At 44.8% G+C, this 20,000-nt stretch overlaps 1 protein-coding gene across 9 annotated transcripts in view; it reads left to right on the plus strand.

The window, feature by feature from the left end:
* LOC113829231 (uncharacterized PE-PGRS family protein PE_PGRS54) overlaps nucleotides 1-20,000 on the plus strand; it is a 145,898-nt gene that overhangs the window by 125,168 nt on the left and 730 nt on the right. For 4 of the 9 annotated variants that reach the window (XM_070121166.1, XM_070121167.1, XM_070121169.1 and 1 more), the window contains 11 exons: nucleotides 2,137-2,286; nucleotides 7,574-7,824; nucleotides 8,132-8,322; nucleotides 8,642-8,822; nucleotides 9,304-9,512; nucleotides 9,620-9,734; nucleotides 9,940-10,098; nucleotides 10,275-10,397; nucleotides 11,225-11,353; nucleotides 11,471-11,637; nucleotides 11,915-20,000. The exon at nucleotides 11,915-20,000 is cut by the window's right edge and continues 730 nt beyond it. In XM_070121166.1, the coding sequence (XP_069977267.1) occupies nucleotides 2,137-2,286; nucleotides 7,574-7,824; nucleotides 8,132-8,322; nucleotides 8,642-8,822; nucleotides 9,304-9,512; nucleotides 9,620-9,734; nucleotides 9,940-10,098; nucleotides 10,275-10,397; nucleotides 11,225-11,353; nucleotides 11,471-11,637; nucleotides 11,915-18,908 (8,669 nt within the window). In that variant the 3' untranslated portion in view covers nucleotides 18,909-20,000. The remainder of the gene's footprint in view (nucleotides 1-2,136; nucleotides 2,287-7,573; nucleotides 7,825-8,131; nucleotides 8,323-8,641; nucleotides 8,823-9,303; nucleotides 9,513-9,619; nucleotides 9,735-9,939; nucleotides 10,099-10,274; nucleotides 10,398-11,224; nucleotides 11,354-11,470; nucleotides 11,638-11,914) is intronic. The other 5 variants (XM_070121170.1, XM_070121171.1, XM_070121174.1 and 2 more) reach the window with 5 other exon arrangements.

Consider the following 20,000-nt stretch of genomic DNA (forward strand, 5'->3'; position numbering starts at 1 on the left):
GCCCATTCGTCGCTTTAACTGTTTATCTCCTTGTGTTATTCCCTCCTTTATCCATTTTGCCCATTCGTCGCTTTAGCTGTTTATCTCCTTGTGTTATTCCCTCCTTTATCCATTTTGCCCATTCGTCGCTTTAGCTGTTTATCTCCTTGTGTTATTCTTTATCCATTTTGCCCATTCGTCGCTTTAGCTGTTTATCTCCTTGTGTTATTCCCTCCTTTATCCATTTTGCCCATTCGTCGCTTTAGCTGTTTATCTCCTCGTGTTATTCCCTCCTTTATCCATTTTGCCCATTCGTCGCTTTAGCTGTTTATCTCCTCGTGTTATTCCCTCCTTTATCCATTTTGCCCATTCGTCGCTTTAGCTGTTTATCTCCTCGTGTTATTCCCTCCTTTATCCATTTTGCCCATTCGTCGCTTTCGCTGTTTATCTCCTTGTGTTATTCCCTCTTTTATCCATTTTGCCCATTCGTCGCTTTAGCTGTTTATCTCCTCGTGTTATTCCCTCCTTTATCCATTTTGCCCATTCGTCGCTTTCGCTGTTTATCTCCTCGTGTTATTCCCTCCTTTATCCATTTTGCCCATTCGTCGCTTTAGCTGATTATCTCCTTGTGTTATTCCCTCCTTTATCCATTTTGCCCATTCGTCGCTTTAGCTGTTTATCTCCTTGTGTTATTCCCTCCTTTATCCATTTTGCCCATTCGTCGTTTAGCTGTTTATCTCCTTGTTTTATTCCCTCCTTTATCCATTTTGCCCATTCGTCGCTTTCGCTGTTCATCTCCTTGTGTTATTCTTTATCCATTTTGCCCATTCGTCGCTTTAGCTGTTCATCTCCTTGTGTTATTCCCTCCTTTATCCATTTTGCCCATTCGTCGCTTTAGCTGTTTATCTCCTCGTGTTATTCCCTCCTTTATCCATTTTGCCCATTCGTCGCTTTAGCTGTTTATCTCTTTGTCTGTCTGTCTGTCGAAATAGCTGTCTATTTATCTAGTAACCTGTCTGTCAGTCTGTCTTTCGAAGTAGCTGTCTGTTTATCAGCTTATCTGTCAGTTTGTCTGTCTGTAAGCCGAGCTAGCTGTCTATCTGTTTATCAACCTATCTGTAAGTCAGTCTATTTGTCTGTCTAATTGTTTATCTATCCCTTTGTCTATCTACCTACCTATCTATCTATCTATCTAGATAATTATCTACTAATCTATCTATCTACCAACCTATCTATCTATCTATCTATCTATCTATCTATCTATCTATCTATCTATCTATCTATCTATCTATATATATATATATATATATATATATATATATATATATATATATATATATATATATATATATATATATATATATATATATATATATATATATATATATATATGTATTTATTCGAGTATATATTAATCGCTCATTTCATTCATATATTAATTTATTTACTTACCCATCTATCTACACATCTATCTATATGCCTTGTTATCTACTGATTGATTTACCATCTATCCACGTATACCTTCGCCTATCCATTCAATTTATCAAAATATCAGCTGCCATTACCAATTATTAGTTTATTATCTATTTATATTCACGTTCACCTATTCATTCATTTATCCACCTACCAGTTATCAGCTTATTGATTTATTATCTATTCACCCATACGTTCACCTATCCATATATTAATCAATATACCAATTATCATTATCAATTACCAGTTTACTGAGTATCTATTTATTCAGTTTATCAACATACCAGTCATCCATTTATCATTATATACCAATTATTCAAGTTATCAACGTACCAGTCATTATCCATTTATCACTATACCAATCATGAATTCATCAGTATACCAATTTAATTTGTCAAATTACCAGTCATTATCCATTTATCACTACGCCAATCATTCATTTATCAGTATACCAATCATTCATTCATCACTATGCCAATCATTCATTTATCAACATCCCAATCAACCATTCATCTGTGCCAATCATTCATTTATCACTATGCCAATCATTCATTTATCAACATCCCAATCATTCATTCATCACTATGCCAATCATTCATTTATCACCACCCCAATCATCCCCAATCTTCAGTCTATTAATTTCTGTCCCTCGCCCCCCGCCCCCCGCCCCCCTCTCGCCCTCAGACGGCTGTGGTGAGGTGAGCCCCAGAGCCGAGGTCGTCTGCTACTTCGAGGGTGACCTGACGGCGAAGGATGTTGACCCCTGCAAGTGCACAATCCTCGTGGCCTCTGACGTCACCCTCGATCATGACCTGAAACTCACTTCCGATGTCGGTGAGTCTTTTTCTTTTTGTTTTTTTTTTTTAGGAAGAAGAGGAAGTAGAAGAGGAAGATGATGGTGATGAAGAAGTAGAGGGAGACGAAAAGAGGAAGTAGCAGAAGATGATGATTATGATGATGAAGAGGTAGAGGAAGACGAAAAGAGGAAGTCGCAGAAGATGATGATTATGGTGATGAAGAAGTAGAGGAAGGCGAAAAGAGGAAGTGGCAGAAGATGATGATTATGATGATGAAGAAGTAGAGGAAGACGAAAAGAGGAAGTAGCAGAGGATGATGATTATGATGATGAAGTAGAGGAAGACGAAAAGAGGAAGTCGCAGATGATGATGATTATGATGATGAAGAAGTAGAGGAAGACGAAAGGAGGAAGTAGCAGAGGATGATGATTATGGTGATGATGAAGTAGAGGAAGACGAAAAGAGGAAGTAGCAGATGATGATGATTATGATGAAGTAGAGGAAGACGAAAAGAGGAAGTAGCAGAAGATGATGATTATGATGATGAAGAAGTAGAGGAAGACGAAAGGAGGAAGTAGCAGAGGATGATGATTATGATGATGAAGAAGTAGAGGAAGACGAAAAGAGGAAGTAGCAGAGGATGATGATTATGATGATGAAGAGGTAGAGGAAGACGAAAAGAGGAAGTAGCAGAAGATGATGATTATGATGATGATGAAGTAGAGGGAGACGAAAAGAGGAAGTAGCAGAAGATGATGATTATGATGATGAAGAAGTAGAGGAAGACGAAAAGAGGAAGTCGCAGAAGATGATGATTATGATGAAGTAGAGGAAGACGAAGAGAGGAAGTAGCAGAAGATGATGATTATGATGATGAAGAAGTAGAGGAAGACGAAAAGAGGAAGTAGCAGAAGATGATGATTATGGTGATGAAGAAGTAGAGGAAGACGAAAGGAGGAAGTAGCAGAAGATGATGATTATGATGATGAAGAAGTAGAGGAAGACGAAAAGAGGAAGTAGCAGAAGATGATGATTATGATGATGAAGAATAAGTAGAGGAAGACGAAAAGAGGAAGTAGCAGAAGATGATGATGATGAAGTAGAGGAAGACGAAAAGAGGAAGTCGCAGAAGATGATGATTATGATGATGATGAAGTAGAGGAAGACGAAAGGAGGAAGTAGCAGAAGATGATGATTATGATGATGAAGAAGTAGAGGGAGAAGAAAAGAGGAAGTAGCAGAAGATGATGATTATGGTGATGATGAAGTAGAGGAAGACGAAAAGAGGAAGTAGCAGAGGATGATGATTATGGTGATGAAGAAGTAGAGGAAGACAAAAAGAGGAAGTAGCAGATGATGATGATTATGGTGATGATGAAGTAGAGGAAGACGAGAAGAGGAAGTAGCAGAAGATGATGATTATGATGATGATGAAGTAGAGGAAGACGAAAAGAGGAAGTAGCAGAAGATGATGATTATGATGATGATGAAGTAGAGGAAGACGAAAAGCTATAGAAAGAGAGGGCGGAAAAGATGCAACAGAAAGAAGACTGGAAGAGCAGAAACAGACGGAGAAGGAAGAAGGAAGATAAAAAAGAGAGAGAAAAAAAGAGATGAATCAAAAATAAATCAGCCTCATAACGGCCAAGAGAAGAGCTGACGTCAGCCTCTTGACCGGAAATGAGAAATCCGAACGCGCCAAGTTCTTCAATCCCCCCCCTCCCCCACGGTCTTGTGGGGGGGGGGGGAGTCGCGGCAGAAGAACAAACAGATCCCAAGAGCTTCCAAGTGCAATCTCTTATCTAAGAACACCCCCGGAAAAACATGTTCTTTATTGATAAATTACCTAATGGAGAACGGATGTGATGATAAAAATGATATGGATAAAAAAGCAATTTGAGAATAAACAATTAGTAAAGGTAATTAATGTAATATGGATTAAAAGCTAAATCTAAATCAACTTACAAAGAAACAAGTAGAAGAAGTTGTAAATAAATAGTTGTAAAAGTCTCTTGTTTTGTGAAAATAGTCATTCTCATTCATGTTTTTTTCTCTCTAAATTCACCTGCAATGAATACGGTTCTTTACTACGCCACGACATGACACCTCGAAAATATTCACTCTCATTCATGTTTTTTTCTTTTTCTTTGTTATTGCAGTGAATACCGTTCTTTACGACGCCACGACATGACATCTCGAAAATATTCATTCTCATTCATGTTTTTTTTTCTTTTTCTCTTTCTTTTTTATTGCAATGAATACCGTTCTTTACTACGCCACGACATGACATCTCTTACCCAACCAACACTTCAAGGAAGAAACGCCACGGTCCTCTCTACACAACACGGCGACATCAACGCCCAATCCTCCAATCCTCCGCTAACAATTCCAAATCCACTGCCTGCACCAGGTCTACCCAATCCTCCACTAACAATTCCAAATCCACTGCCTGCACCAGCTCCACCCAATCCTCCACTAACAATTCCAAATCCACTGCCTGCACCAGGTCTACCCAATCCTCCACTAACAATTCCAAATCCACTGCCTGCACCAGCTCCACCCAATCCTCCACTAACAATTCCAAATCCACTGCCTGCACCAGCTCCACCCAATCCTCCACTAACAATTCCAAAGCCGCTGCCTGCACCAGGTCTACCCAATCCTCCACTAACAATTCCAAAGCCGCTGCCTGCACCAGGTCTACCCAATCCTCCACTAACAATTCCAAATCCACTGCCTGCACCAGCTCCACCCAATCCTCCGCTAACAATTCCAAATCCACTGCCTGCACCAGCTCCACCCAATCCTCCGCTAACAATTCCAAAGCCGCTGCCTGCACCAGCTCCACCCAATCCTCCGCTAACAATTCCAAATCCACTGCCTGCACCAGCTCCACCCAATCCTCCACTAACAATTCCAAAGCCGCTGCCTGCACCAGGTCTACCCAATCCTCCACTAACAATTCCAAAGCCGCTGCCTGCACCAGCTCCACCCAATCCTCCGCTAACAATTCCAAATCCACTGCCTGCACCAGCTCCACCCAATCCTCCGCTAACAATTCCAAAGCCGCTGCCTGCACCAGCTCCTACAGGAAGACTTACCGAGACGCAGGAGGAGCCAAGAGGCAAATAGCGCGAGAAGGCGTGAGTCAAGTCAAGAGGACTCGAGACGCCGCCGCCGCTCCTTCAAGACAGCGACCTCCATCTCCTCCTCGAAGTCACACCGGAGAGAGAGATTTTTTCCCGAGGTCTCCTCTGGACGTCGATACTGGGGGAGGAGGGGGGGGAGGGGGTAGATGATGATCTTGTAGGGTATTTTAGGTGAAAGATTCTTTGGCCTCGATCGTCGATCTTAATGGCGGAGGATTAATAAGAGACCTCTTGTATATATATATTTTTTTTTTATATAATGTAGGCCTATGCGAAATGCCTATTACATGTCTCCTCTGGACGTCGATAATGGGGGGGGGAGGGGGGGGGTAGATGATGATCTTGTAGGGTATTTTAGGGAAAGATTCTTTGGCCTCGATCGTCGATCTTAATGGCGGAGGATTATAAAGAGACCTCTTGTATAATTTTTTCTTTTATATAATGTAGGCCTATGCGAAATGCCTATTAAATGATCCTGTTGACGTTTCAAGGGAAAGACTCTTGTGCTAGGCCTCGGGAGTTGATCTGAGAGGAGGTGGAGTATCAAAAAGCCTTTGTGTAATCGCGTTCTTATTAAGGTTGGCCAGCGTCAAAATGCCTCTTGAAAGACAAATATTTTCGGAACGTTTTTTAATTTTCTTTACATTCTCGTTCTTTATTTATTTATTGACTCACTCATTCATCTGTATATTTATGTATCTATTCATTTATCTATTCATCAATTTAGCAATTCATATGTACATTTATGTATTTATTTATCTATTCATCCATGTATTCATTCATTTATTTGCTAAGTTATTTATCAAATTATCTGTTCACTGAATTATCTATCTAATTACCTATTCGTTTATTTGCTGAATTATTAATCAATTTATCTATCACCTGTTCACTGATTTATCTATCTAATTACCTATTCGTTTATTTGCTGAGTTATTAATCAATTTATCTATCACCTGTTCACTGATTTATCTATATAATTACCTATTCGTTTATGTGCTGAGTTATTCATCAAGTTATCTATCAGCTGTTCACTGAATTACCCATCCAGTTCCCTATTCGTTTATTTGCTTTATTCATCAAGTTATCTATCACCTGTTCACTGATTTATCTATATAATTACCTATTCGTTCATTTGCTGAGTTATTCATCAATTTATCTATCACCTGTTCACTGAATTATCTATCCAGTTCCCTATTCATTTAATCAGCTGTTCACTGAATTATCTATCTAATTACTTATTCGTTTGTTTGCTGAGTTATTCATCAATTTATCTATCCTTTGTTCACCAAATTACCCATCCAGTTCCCTATTCGTTTATTTGCTTTATTCATCAAGTTATCTATCACCTGTTCACTGAATTATCCATCCAGTTACCTATTCATTTATTTGCTGAGTTATTCATCAAGTTATCTATCACCTGTTCACTGAACTATCTAATTACTTATTCGTTTATTTGCTGAATTATTAATCAATTTATCTATCCCCTCTTCACTGATTTATCTATCTAATTACCTATTCGTTTATTTGCTTTATTCATCAAGTTATCTATCACCTGTTCACTGAATTATCCATCCAGTTACCTATTCATTTATTTGCTGAGTTATTCATCAAGTTATCTATCACCTGTTCACTGAACTATCTAATTACTTATTCGTTTATTTGCTGAATTATTAATCAATTTATCTATCCCCTCTTCACTGATTTATCTATCTAATTACCTATTCGTTTATTTGCTTTATTCATCAATTTATCTATCACCTGTTCACTGAATTATCTATCTAATTACTTATTCGTTTATTTGCTGAGTTATTCTTCAATTTATCTATCACCTGTTCACTGAATTATCTATCTATTTGCTGAGTTATTCATCAATTTCACTGAATTACCCATCCATTTCCCTATCCGCTCACTATCTATCTAATTACCTATTCGTTTATTTGCTGAGTTATTCATCAAGTTATCTATCCTTTGTTCACTGAATTACCCATCCATTTCGCTATTCATTTATTTGCTTTATTCATCAAGTTATCTATCAGCTGTTCACCAAATTATCTATCTATTTGCTGTGTTATTCATCAATTTCACTGAATTACCCATCCATTTCGCTATCCGCTAACCCCACCAAATTACCCATCCATTTCGCTATCCGCTCACCCCATTCCTTCGCCCGACCAGACTTCACCAAGCTGAAGGCGCTGAAGGCGAGGAACCCCAAGCTCCGGCTGGTGGCTTCCATCGGCGGCGAAAACGTCAAGACAGAAACGTTCTCTCTGGTGACGTCATCGGTGGAGGGCGTGGCCAACTTCACGGAGGGCGTGGTTGCCTTCGTCACTGCTAACGGGCTGGATGGTCTTGAGGTAGACTGGAGGTGGCCGGGACAAAATGGCGGCAGCAAGGATAAGGATGACGTCACCACGCTCATGAAGGTACGGGCTGCGGGCGGTGATGGTGATGGTGATGATGATGATGATGGTGATGATGATGATGATGAGGAGGAGGAGGAGGAGGTACTGGTGGTGGGGATGACGTGGATGTTGATAATGTCAATATCAATGGTATTTATAGAAGCAAATAATAAGGGTGGAAATGTATTTACGAATATATCGTCTTTGTAATCCGTATGAATGAAACTATCAGGAGCAAACCAATCGTTTTCAATGAATCAATCACACAGCACTTCCCGAAGCCTCCCTCTTGCGCCGCCTAACCCCCCCCCCCCCTCTGCCTTCACAGGTCGTTCGCCTCGCCCTGGACCAGAAGGTGCACAGCGTGAGCCGAAGGACAGCGACTGAAGCCCTTGCCGAAGACACGACGGAAGCCGAGGACGCAACGGAGGCGCCACAGGACGTAACGGAAGCCGAGAGCGCTACCGAGGCCTCCACCGACGTCCCAACGACCAGTGCGCCCGAACAGGAGGACGAGAGGTAAGGGCCCCCGGCTCTGGGTCTGTCTCGTTGAGAGATCGTTCTTTTTATTGCATTGTTTGTTTTTACTAGTCGATGAGCGGTCATCTCGCCATGGCCTAGTCATTTAGACCGATCATCTCCCTGATTGATTTGTGTTCATTTCAGTTCCACTTTGCTCTGAACCTAATTCTTTACTTTAGTGTAGTTTCTCCCAGCTGTGTTTGCTGCTCGGGGTTTCAGCTCGGCTTAAGCTAATCCCACAGACCTCCGCTTTTGTTTCTGGCGGTTTTTGAAGCCTTGTAAAGTGCAGTAAATAACCCTCCAGTTCGTTTTGCAGCCTCGGGTCAGACTACCTGGTCCTCGAATCAGGTTCCGAGTACGAGGTGACCCTCCGGCCCGAGATAGAGGTAAGACTCGAAGACACAGGACACACGATCAAGGAGAAGAAAGAGGACAGTCATGGAAAAAAACAAGAAAAGACAGCAACTCGACCTTACCGTGGAAGCGTTAAGTTCACCGTGAGTTTTATGCACAGCGTAGCGTTAAGTTCACCTAAAACTTAATCTAAACCTAAGTCACGAAGTCTCATCCTGTCCACCCCCACGGATGCACTAATCTGGATGTTTGTAAAGGCATCTCGTAGTCTCTCCGTAGATGTCTGCCTCCTGTAGAAGCACGACGTTGTACACTTTTTGCCAATAACTTTCCTCCTCCTTCTGTTTGACTTATTTTGAGACTGAAAGGAGCGAGTTTCTCGTAATTCCTACAGGATATGAACAGCTATTAAAGAATACTTCCTTCAGTGAATGGCACTGAGCTATACTTAAATCAGATCCACATAGCCATCTAGGAGTTACGAGTATCCACTGCATCCTTAATGAACGTTACTAATACTACTTCGTTCTCTTCTAACATGAAAAAATATATACAATACCCTGTAGACAAATACTTCAAATCCTATTCACTATGACTAGTTTTAAGAATCCTTCCACCTTCCAGGATTACTTCAAGCTCTCAGGCGTCCTCACCACCACGGAGACGCCCTCGACGACCCCCTCCTCCGGATGGAAGATCGCCAAGTCTTCTCAAGCGTCCGAGAGGAAGGCGAAGCAGGAAGTGGAGAAGGAGAGAGGAGCCATCCTTATGATGACCGTGTCTCCCCATCCCGAATACCTCGTTAAGGGATACGACCTCAAAGCCCTCACTAAGTATGCTTTTCTCTCTCGTGGGTATTTTTTTTTTGAGAACAAAAACAAAGCAACCCTTTGGGACTTTCTTGATAAATGGCTGACGTTTCCTCCCTCTTCCGTCCTAGGATTGTGGACTTCTTCAGCCTTCCCACCCACAACCTGACAGAAGACCGCCCCGATGCAGCCGCCGAAACCTTCCACCACAGCCGTCTCATGGGCGTTTCTGATCTCGAAAATGCGGTAAAACTGACGACCTGGTTTTGTTCTTATTTCGTATACTTGATGCAATTCATGTATTTCCATTATTCTCAGCATCCTTTGTATGGCTTTATATATATATCAATTCCTCATTATCTTTAAATTGATAAGTATACAACCATAGTCACTCACAAAAACTAGAGCTACACAATTGCCATATCCCTACTGATAGATCTCCCCATTGCAGGATTCCCTCGTGGATTTAGTGGTGTCTCTCGGAGTGCCACTCGACCACCTGATCCTCGGACTGCCAGCCACTGCCGCTGTGTTTACCCTGAAGGACGAAGAGCTGAACACCCCCCGCTCCCCGGCCGCTGGAACCGCCAGCTTCATTCCTTACAGAGAGGTACGAGATTCTGCGGTCTGGCTTTGTATGTTTCAGTGTTTGTGTAATGATTACCATAATAAGGATAATAATGATAATGATTATGATATTAACAAAAGAAAGCAATCATCCCCGCCGTATTTCCAACGCGAGGCCCATGAGGACGGACTCCTAAATCCGAACTTGATGCTTTCCAGGCATGCATGATGATGGAGACCGGGAACTGGACAGTGGAGCGCGACGAGGATCTGACCGGACCCTACGCCTTCCTGAACGCAACGTGGCTGGCCTTCGACGACCCTACCAGCGCCAAGATCAAGGTGGGACAGCTTGAGACAACTTGAGACGGACTCACGTGAAGCAAGACGCTGAAACCTTGACAGTATACGAGACAAGAGAAGAAACCTCCGGACTATATTACGTCGGAAGTACGAATAATAGATGATGAAAATCACGAATGCAGACCAAAGGAAGGGTTTTTGATGGAAGACACGTTACTCGCAAGAGACATCCGAAGCGTGAATAGCAATTATCCAATGATTTCAGGTTAAGCGACCAAAGTCATTATGGTATACATAATGCCATGTGGCAGATGACAACCGCTGAGTATGGAGATGTTAAAACCCTTTATAAATGCACCAATGAAAGTTGTCTCAAGAAATAAACCTCACAAGATTGTGATGATGTTAATATGAGAATGAAATCTTATGGTAAGTGCAAGCACTATCATGGCTTGGAGTCAAGAGAGCTGTTCATCCATTTCCCAACGGGGTTGGAATTTATCGATTACTACAAACTTCTCCTTTCCATGTGTTAACAGATACACCTTCAGGAAATATACTAATATATTACCTACTACAATGTCTCCTAGTCTCAAACCTATGCATTATCTAATGCTTGATACTGATCTGACATTACATGATTCCGGTACAATGGGCATGTACACTACCTATAGGTATAGATGTACTTCATTTGTCGACTCCTTAGACTTCTTTGGACTACTTTCAGGACTTTATTAACCAACACAACTTACTTTTTATTTATAACTGAAATAATCACATAACATATGAGAGAAAAATATCAAATAGTTCATGCTTAAGCAAAATACGGCATGGTTATAATATCATGTCTTGGAATTCCCCTGTAGAGCAAGTATGTGCTGCTTCGAGGACTGGCTGGTGCGGCTCTGCATAATTTAGATGGCGAAGACTGGGATGACCAATGCAACCAAGGCAAATACCCTGTCCTGTCAGCAATACACGACACCTTTACGCAGGTCTGCAGAGTCCTCCTTACCCTCTGGTTATACTTGTAATAACTAATCCATGTCTATTATATATTATATTGTTATTTCACCTGGCTAAAGTCAACTGACTTTTCCTGCTTTATTCAGCTTGCCCGAACACCTCGACGTGCAGTTCTGCAAAGCCTTGTTGATGATCTGGAGACTGAGGAGTCCTCCTTCCGGCCAATATCTGTTGCTTCCCCAACTGATCTTCGAAATTCACCCTTCAGAATAGTTCGCATTGTTGATCGAACTGGGGCTATTAAGGCAATCCGGTACATATACTTCATGCTGTCCTTATATGTGTATATATATATATATAAATAAATAAATAGATATACATATATATATATATATATATATATATATATATATATATATATATATATATATATATATATAAAGAGAGAGAGAGAGAGAGAGAGAAGGATGTGTATATATATATTGTATGTATATATAATCATAATGACAATAATTCATATTCTGCAATGAAATTACAATTCATTTTTAAGTAAATCTTTATGCAATCACTAATTCAATTATCTATTTCAGAGCAAGTTCTGAGTCAAGGTTCGAGTGCTCCCGCCAAGGCTATTACCGAGACCCTGCTGACTGTTCCCAATTTTATCGCTGTGTAAAGTTCAACCAATACGTGGATGACTTCACTGTCTTTGAATATTCATGCCCTTCTGGACTTGTATTCGATGATCGTTGGGAGATCTGCGCATGGCCCTCTGCAGCTCCTCCATGTGATGGTTCCTCAGAAATTTTCCCTGTCCCTCGTAGAAAGTTTTCCTGCCCTGGAGAAGGATATTTCACTGATCCAGAGAACTGTCGCTGGTTCTTTGCTTGCAGAGATTACTATGGGAATGGAACATACACTCAGTATGAGTTTAGGTGTCCATTTGGACTTGCTTATGATGAGGCTAATGGACTGTGCAACTGGCCCTGGCTTGTGGAAGGTTGTGGACATACTGGGCCAATCCCTGATGGATATGGTGGTGTGAGTAGTGGCGCAGTCCCAGTTAGTGTGGCTTCCATTGCTGGAGGTGGATTCAGCCAAGGCAAAGCAGTATTTGGAGATGGGTCTGCTTCTCAGGATCTGTATGGTGGAAGCAGTGAAAGTTGTGAAGACTGTGGTTCCACTGAACTGGCTATTGGTGGCCAAGGAGTCTACAATGCTAACCGTGGCCTTATTGTTGGTGCAGATCAGAGCAATGAACGTCTTTCATATGGTACCTTCAAAAATACTGGAATCCCAACCATCCCTGGTACTGGCTTTAGTGGACATGGCAGTGGCAGGCAAGGAAACAATATTGGTTCTGCTTTTGGTTCTTCATCAAATAGGAGGCCAAGCAAAACACAAGGAGGAAGGAGAAAGTCCTCTCGCGGTCAGAATGGTCAGGGATACAACTACCAGGAACCTGACAATGCTTTCAATCCTGCTGAGGTTTCAGGTGGCTATGCTGCTCCAAATTCAGGCTCTAGGGGAAGACCATCATCCAGACCTTCCTCTTCCTACAAAACTCCAAGTGCAACAACTCGTACACCAACAACCACCTACCGACCTGTCACTTCTGCCCCTGCAACAACACCTTCCTCTGGATATTCATATCCTGAACCAGCTAATCCTTTCACCTCAGGAACCTCCATCCAAGTCTCAAAGCCTTCACCAGTAACTTCTGCTCCAATCAGGTCAAGCACAAGAGGACATGGTTCATCAGGAAGCACTAGTGGATCAAGAAAGACAAGTGGCAGTGGAGTAGGACATTTTACTATTCCTGGTAGTTCATCTGGTAGCAGACATGGCTCCGGAAGTAGTGCATCAGGAGGTTCCAGGGGATCAGGAAGACCTGGATCATCAAGAGGATCAGGTGGATCATACTCAGCTCCTGCAAAACCTTTCGTAACTGGCTCCTCTGCAGGATCTGCTGACTCATCTGAGGAAGATGGTGGATCTGGAAGCCGTGGTACTTCCAGTGGTTCAAGCCACTTTGGAGGATCAGGTTCTGGAAACCGTGGTAGTTCAACTGGTTCAAGTCATTTCGGAGGATCAGGATCTGGAAGCCGTGGCAGTTCCAGTGGTTCAAGTCACTTTGGAGGATCAGGTTCTGGAAGCCGTGGTAGTTCCAGTGGTTCAAGTCACTTTGGAGGATCAGGTTCTGGAAGCCGTGGCAGTTCCAGTGGTTCAAGCCACTTTGGAGGATCAGGATCTGGAAGCGGAGGCAGTTCCAGTGGTTCAAGCCACTTTGGAGGATCAGGGTCTGGAAGCCGTGGCAGTTCCAGTGGTTCAGGCCACTTTGGAGGATCAGTTTCTGGAAATGGTGGCAGTTCCAGCAGTTCTAGTGGATCATCTGGTGGCTATTCATACTCTGCACCCGCAAAGCCTTTCATAACTGGCTCCTCTGCAGGATCTGCTGGCTCATCTGAGGAAGATGGTGGATCCGGAAGCCGTGGCAGTTCCAGTGGTTCAAGTCACTTTGGAGGATCAGGATCTGGAAGCCGTGGTAGTTCCAGTGGTTCAAGTCACTTTGGAGGATCAGGTTCTGGAAGCCGTGGCAGTTCCAGTGGTTCAAGCCACTTTGGAGGATCAGGGTCTGGAAGCCGTGGCAGTTCCAGTGGTTCAGGACACTTTGGAGGATCAGGATCTGGAAGCAGTGGCAGTTCCAGCAGTTCTAGTGGATCATCTGGTGGCTATTCATACTCTGCACCCGCAAAGCCTTTCATAACTGGCTCCTCTGCAGGATCTGCTGGCTCATCTGAGGAAGATGGTGGATCCGGAAGCCGTGGCAGTTCCAGTGGTTCAAGTCACTTTGGAGGATCAGGATCTGGAAGCCGTGGTAGTTCCAGTGGTTCAAGTCACTTTGGAGGATCAGGTTCTGGAAGCCGTGGCAGTTCCAGTGGTTCAAGCCACTTTGGAGGATCAGGGTCTGGAAGCCGTGGCAGTTCCAGTGGTTCAGGCCACTTTGGAGGATCAGGATCTGGAAGCAGTGGCAGTTCCAGCAGTTCTAGTGGATCATCTGGTGGCTATTCATACTCTGCACCCGCAAAGCCTTTCATAACTGGCTCCTCTGCAGGATCTGCTGGCTCATCTGAGGAAGATGGTGGATCTGGATTCTTTGGAGGTTCTGGCAGTTCCAGTGGATCAAGTCATTTTGGAGGATCAGGATCTGGAAGCCGTGGCGGTTCCAGTGGTTCAGGCCACTTTGGAGGATCAGGTTCTGGAAGCAGTGGCAGTTCCAGTGGTTCAAGTCACTTTGGAGGATCAGGATCCGGAAGCCGTGGCGGTTCCAGTGGTTCAGGCCACTTTGGAGGATCAGGTTCTGGAAGCAGTGGTAGTTCCAGTGGTTCAAGTCACTTTGGAGGATCAGGATCCGGAAGCCGTGGCGGTTCCAGTGGTTCAGGCCACTTTGGAGGATCAGGTTCTGGAAGCAGTGGCAGTTCCAGTGGTTCAAGTCACTTTGGAGGATCAGGATCCGGAAGCCGTGGCGGTTCCAGTGGTTCAGGCCACTTTGGAGGATCAGGTTCTGGAAGCAGTGGCAGTTCCAGTGGTTCAAGTCACTTTGGAGGATCAGGATCCGGAAGCCGTGGCGGTTCCAGTGGTTCAGGCCACTTTGGAGGATCAGGATCTGGAAGCAGTGGCAGTTCCAGTGGTTTAAGTCACTTTGGAGGATCAGGATCCGGAAGCCGTGGCGGTTCCAGTGGTTCAGGCCACTTTGGAGGATCAGGTTCTGGAAGCAGTGGCAGTTCCAGTGGTTCAAGTCATTTTGGAGGATCAGGATCTGGAAGCCGTGGCGGTTCCAGTGGTTCAGGCCACTTTGGAGGATCAGGTTCTGGAAGCAGTGGCAGTTCCAGTGGTTCAAGTCACTTTGGAGGATCAGGATCTGGAAGCCGTGGCGGTTCCAGCAGTTCTAGTGGATCATCTGGTGGCTATTCATACTCTGCACCCACAAAGCCTTTCATAACTGGCTCCTCTGCAGGATCTGCTGACTCATCTGAGGAAGATGGTGGATCCGGAAGCCGTGGTAGTTCCAGTGGTTCAAGTCACTTCGGAGGATCAGGATCAGGATCTGGAAGCCGTGGCAGTTCCAGTGGTTCAAGTCACTTTGGAGGATCAGGATCAGGATCTGGAAGCCGTGGCAGTTCCAGTGGTTCAAGTCACTTTGGAGGATCAGGATCAGGATCCGGAAGCCGTGGCAGTTCCAGTGGTTCAAGTCACTTTGGAGGATCAGGATCTGGAAGCCGTGGCAGTTCCAGTGGTTCAAGTCACTTTGGAGGATCAGGATCCGGAAGCCGTGGCAGTTCCAGTGGTTCAAGTCACTTTGGAGGATCAGGATCTGGAAGCCGTGGCGGTTCCAGTGGTTCAGGCCACTTTGGAGGATCAGGATCTGGAAGCAGTGGCAGTTCCAGTGGTTCAAGTCACTTTGGAGGATCAGGATCCGGAAGCCGTGGCGGTTCCAGTGGTTCAGGCCACTTTGGAGGATCAGGTTCTGGAAGCAGTGGCAGTTCCAGCAGTTCTAGTGGATCATCTGGTGGCTATTCATACTCTGCACCCGCAAAACCTTTCATAACTGGCTCCTCTGCAGGATCTGCTGGTTCATCTGAGGAAGATGGTGGATCTGGAAGCCGTGGTACTTCCAGTGGTTCAAGCCACTTTGGAGGATCAGGATCCGGAAGCCGTGGCGGTTCCAGTGGTTCAAGTCACTTTGGAGGATCAGGATCCGGAAGCCGTGGCGGTTCCAGTGGTTCAGGCCACTTTGGAGGATCAGGTTCTGGAAGCAGTGGCAGTTCCAGTGGTTCAAGCCACTTTGGAGGATCAGGATCCGGAAGCCGTGGCGGTTCCAGTGGTTCAAGCCACTTTGGAGGATCAGGTTCTGGAAGCAGTGGCAGTTCCAGTGGTTCAAGTCACTTTGGAGGATCAGGATCCGGAAGCCGTGGCGGTTCCAGTGGTTCAGGCCACTTTGGAGGATCAGGTTCTGGAAGCAGTGGCAGTTCCAGCAGTTCTAGTGGATCATCTGGTGGCTATTCATACTCTGCACCCGCAAAGCCTTTCATAACTGGCTCCTCTGCAGGATCTGCTGGTTCATCTGAGGAAGATGGTGGATCTGGAAGCCGTAGCAGTTCCAGTGGTTCAAGTCACTTTGGAGGATCAGGATCTGGAAGCCGTGGTAGTTCCAGTGGTTCAAGTCACTTTGGAGGATCAGGTTCTGGAAGCCGTGGCAGTTCCAGTGGTTCAAGTCATTTCGGAGGATCATCAGGATCTGGAAGTGGTGGCAGTTCCAGCAGTTCTAGTGGATCATCTGGTGGCTATTCATACTCTGCACCCGCGACACCTTTCATAACTGGCTCTTCTGCAGGATCTGCTGGCTCATCTGAGGAAGATGGTGGATCCGGAAGCCGTGGCAGTTCCAGTGGTTCAAGTCACTTTGGAGGATCAGGATCTGGAAGCCGTGGTAGTTCCAGTGGTTCAAGTCACTTTGGAGGATCAGGATCAGGATCTGGAAGTCGTGGCAGTTCCAGTGGTTCAAGTCACTTTGGAGGATCAGGATCAGGATCTGGAAGTCGTGGCAGTTCCAGTGGTTCAAGTCACTTTGGAGGATCAGGTTCTGGAAGTGGTGGCAGTTCCAGTGGTTCAGGCCACTTTGGAGGATCAGGATCTGGAAGCCGTGGCAGTTCCAGTGGTTCAAGTCACTTTGGAGGATCAGGTTCTGGAAGTGTTGGCAGTTCCAGTGGTTCAGGCCACTTTGGAGGATCAGGATCTGGAAGCAGTGGCAGTTCCAGCAGTTCTAGTGGATCATCTGGTGGCTATTCATACTCTGCACCCGCAAAGCCTTTCATAACTGGCTCCTCTGCAGGATCTGCTGGTTCATCTGAGGAAGATGGTGGATCCGGAAGCCGTGGCAGTTCCAGTGGTTCAAGTCACTTTGGAGGATCAGGATCAAGATCCGGAAGCCGTGGTAGTTCCAGTGGTTCAAGCCACTTTGGAGGATCAGGATCTGGAAGCCGTGGCAGTTCCAGTGGTTCAAGCCACTTTGGAGGATCAGGATCTGGAAGCCGTGGCAGTTCCAGTGGTTCAAGCCACTTTGGAGGATCAGGATCTGGAAGCAGTGGTAGTTCCAGTGGTTCAAGCCACTTTGGAGGATCAGGTTCTGGAAGCCGTGGCAGTTCCAGTGGTTCAGGCCACTTTGGAGGATCAGGTTCTGGAAGCAGTGGCAGTTCCAGTGGTTCAAGTCATTTTGGAGGATCAGGATCAGGATCTGGAAGCCGTGGCAGTTCCAGTGGTTCAAGTCACTTTGGAGGTTCAGCATCCAGAGGCTCAAGTTCTGATGGATCATCTGAAGAGGACAGACATTCTACTGGTGGATCTGGCTATGTATATGAAGGTCCTTCCAGTAGTAACACATTTGATCCATTCAACAGTGGATCTGGAAGCAGTGGATCTGTTAGTCACTTCACTGTGTCAGGATCAGGTTCTGGACGTAAGAGCACAGGTGGAAGTGGGTCATCAGGCCACTTTGGTGGATCAGCAGGATCTGGAAGTCATAGTGGTTCTGGTAATGCTGGAAGTGGCTCAGGATCTGGTCATTTTGGAGGGTCTGGTGGTTCAGGTGGCTCTGGATTCTTTGGAGGAGCTGGTGGTTCTGGAGGGGCAGGCACTGGAGATGGACATGGAAGTGGGTCCGGATCTGGCCACTTTGGAGGCATTGGAGGCTCTGGAGGCAGTGGAGGTTTTGGAGGATCTGGAGGCAGAGGTGGGTCTGGAGGATCTGGAGGTGCAGGCACTGGAGGTGGACATGGAACTGGGTCCGGATCTGGCCACTTTGGAGGCATTGGAGGCTCTGGAGGATCTGGAGGCAGTGGAGGATCTGGAGGCAGAGGTGGGTCTGGAGGATCTGGAGGTGCAGGCACTGGAGGTGGATATGGAAGTGGGTCCGGATCTGGCCACTTTGGAGGCATTGGAGGATCTGGAGGCAGAGGTGGATCTGGAGGCAGAGGTGGTTCTGGAGGATCTGGAGGCAGAGGTGGTTCTGGAGGTTCTGGAAGCAGAGGTGGTTCTGGAGGATCTGGAGGCAGAGGTGGTTCTGGAGGATCTGGAAGCCCCGGATTCTTTGGAGGTGTTGGTGGAACTGGAGGAGTTGGAGGTGTGGGTTCTGCTGGTCCTAATGGCCCTTACCGTACAGGTTCTGCAGGAGGTTCAGGCTCTCCTAGCAAGTCCCAAGGATATTCAGGCGTGGGTTCCAGGAAATCCATTGCTGGTGGACCTTCACTCGTTGCTAAACTGACGCGCGGCAGGAAATTCCAGAGGTTTGGGCCAGGAGGACGCCGTGACTTTGATGATACTCTGGGCCCAGAGGTGTGTGAGCGAGCAGGTTTGTTCCGTCACCCAGACACATGTGACAAGTTCTATGAGTGCTATTGGGACAAATGGATTGAGCGCTTTACTCTCCATGTATTTGACTGTCCCATCACCATTGTATATGATTCTGGCATCACTGCTTGCAACTGGCCCTTCAATGGTCCCCAGTGCAATGATGATAAGCACTAGAATCGTGCAGCATAAGATTTCAACGCTTTTATCCAAGCAATTTTATAATTTTCACATCTAAAAATCTGTAAAACAACGGCGATAGCATTGTGCATCCAACTCTAATAAATTGCCTTGTTTTAATGCCATGGTTTTCAGATTTCATAGTGTTGCTGTTGTCAAGGGAAAAGTGATTAAACCAGTAGAATTTTGCAATAACTAAATGGATGCCACTAATCACAAAGTATTGTATAAATGTCTGTAACCTGTTGGTGAAGTAGTCGAACACCAATAGGCTATTTATTCACGATATCTATTTATTTCATATTTATTATCGGAACTTATGTGACCAAGTGATCCATGGTCCCTTAAGTACTCTTTTTACCTTTCCTTAGGAGTAGCTGTGCAAACATTCACGATTCTGTGCCAAAAGAACACTTACAGTAATGATAGGTATTCCTTTCCATATTGCAGTATATGAATATATTCCTGGGTGAGTAAATATATCACTAAAAATAAATTGGTCTATCAAATAAGACAACTTAACACCTGCTTAACAAGGTGCATACATACACAAGCAAATTTCCAGGAATGACTATGCACAGGGCCCAGCGGTGACCTCCTCATAAAACAAGTATAAAGTTCTTATCGAATGAAACTAAAGAATAACGATAGTTGAACAAAGTTAGTATCATGATATCTAGTAGAAGCGGATCCCAGGTTTTAAATCACTTGCGACGAAAATGTAGAGCAACAAGAAAAGTGACAGGATACTTATGTCTCAGTGGCTTCGAGTAAAGCACCACCAATACATAAAATCTCAATTTACATCTTGTACCTTTCATATTAGTCTCTAGATGTATGTTACCTGATATCTCATCATTTTAAGCCAATATTTGTTTAGCTTCTTGTACGTGATTTCAAAAGAGAACGCTGCTTTACCTGCCGAAATTGTGCCTGCGGTTTCCAGCTCAGTGCCTGGTGCCGCGGAGAAGCTTCTACCCCCCCACCCCCCCAACCCCACTCGTGCTCGCCCAGGAATCTCTGTCTTTGAACCGCTTCGTCGTGCTGTGCGAAGCCGGTGTGGTCGTAGACTTTGGGACTCTCTCCTGA

The sequence above is a fragment of the Penaeus vannamei genome, chromosome 4 (genome assembly GCF_042767895.1).
Source record: "Penaeus vannamei isolate JL-2024 chromosome 4, ASM4276789v1, whole genome shotgun sequence".
Taxonomy (NCBI): Eukaryota; Metazoa; Arthropoda; class Malacostraca; order Decapoda; family Penaeidae; genus Penaeus; species Penaeus vannamei.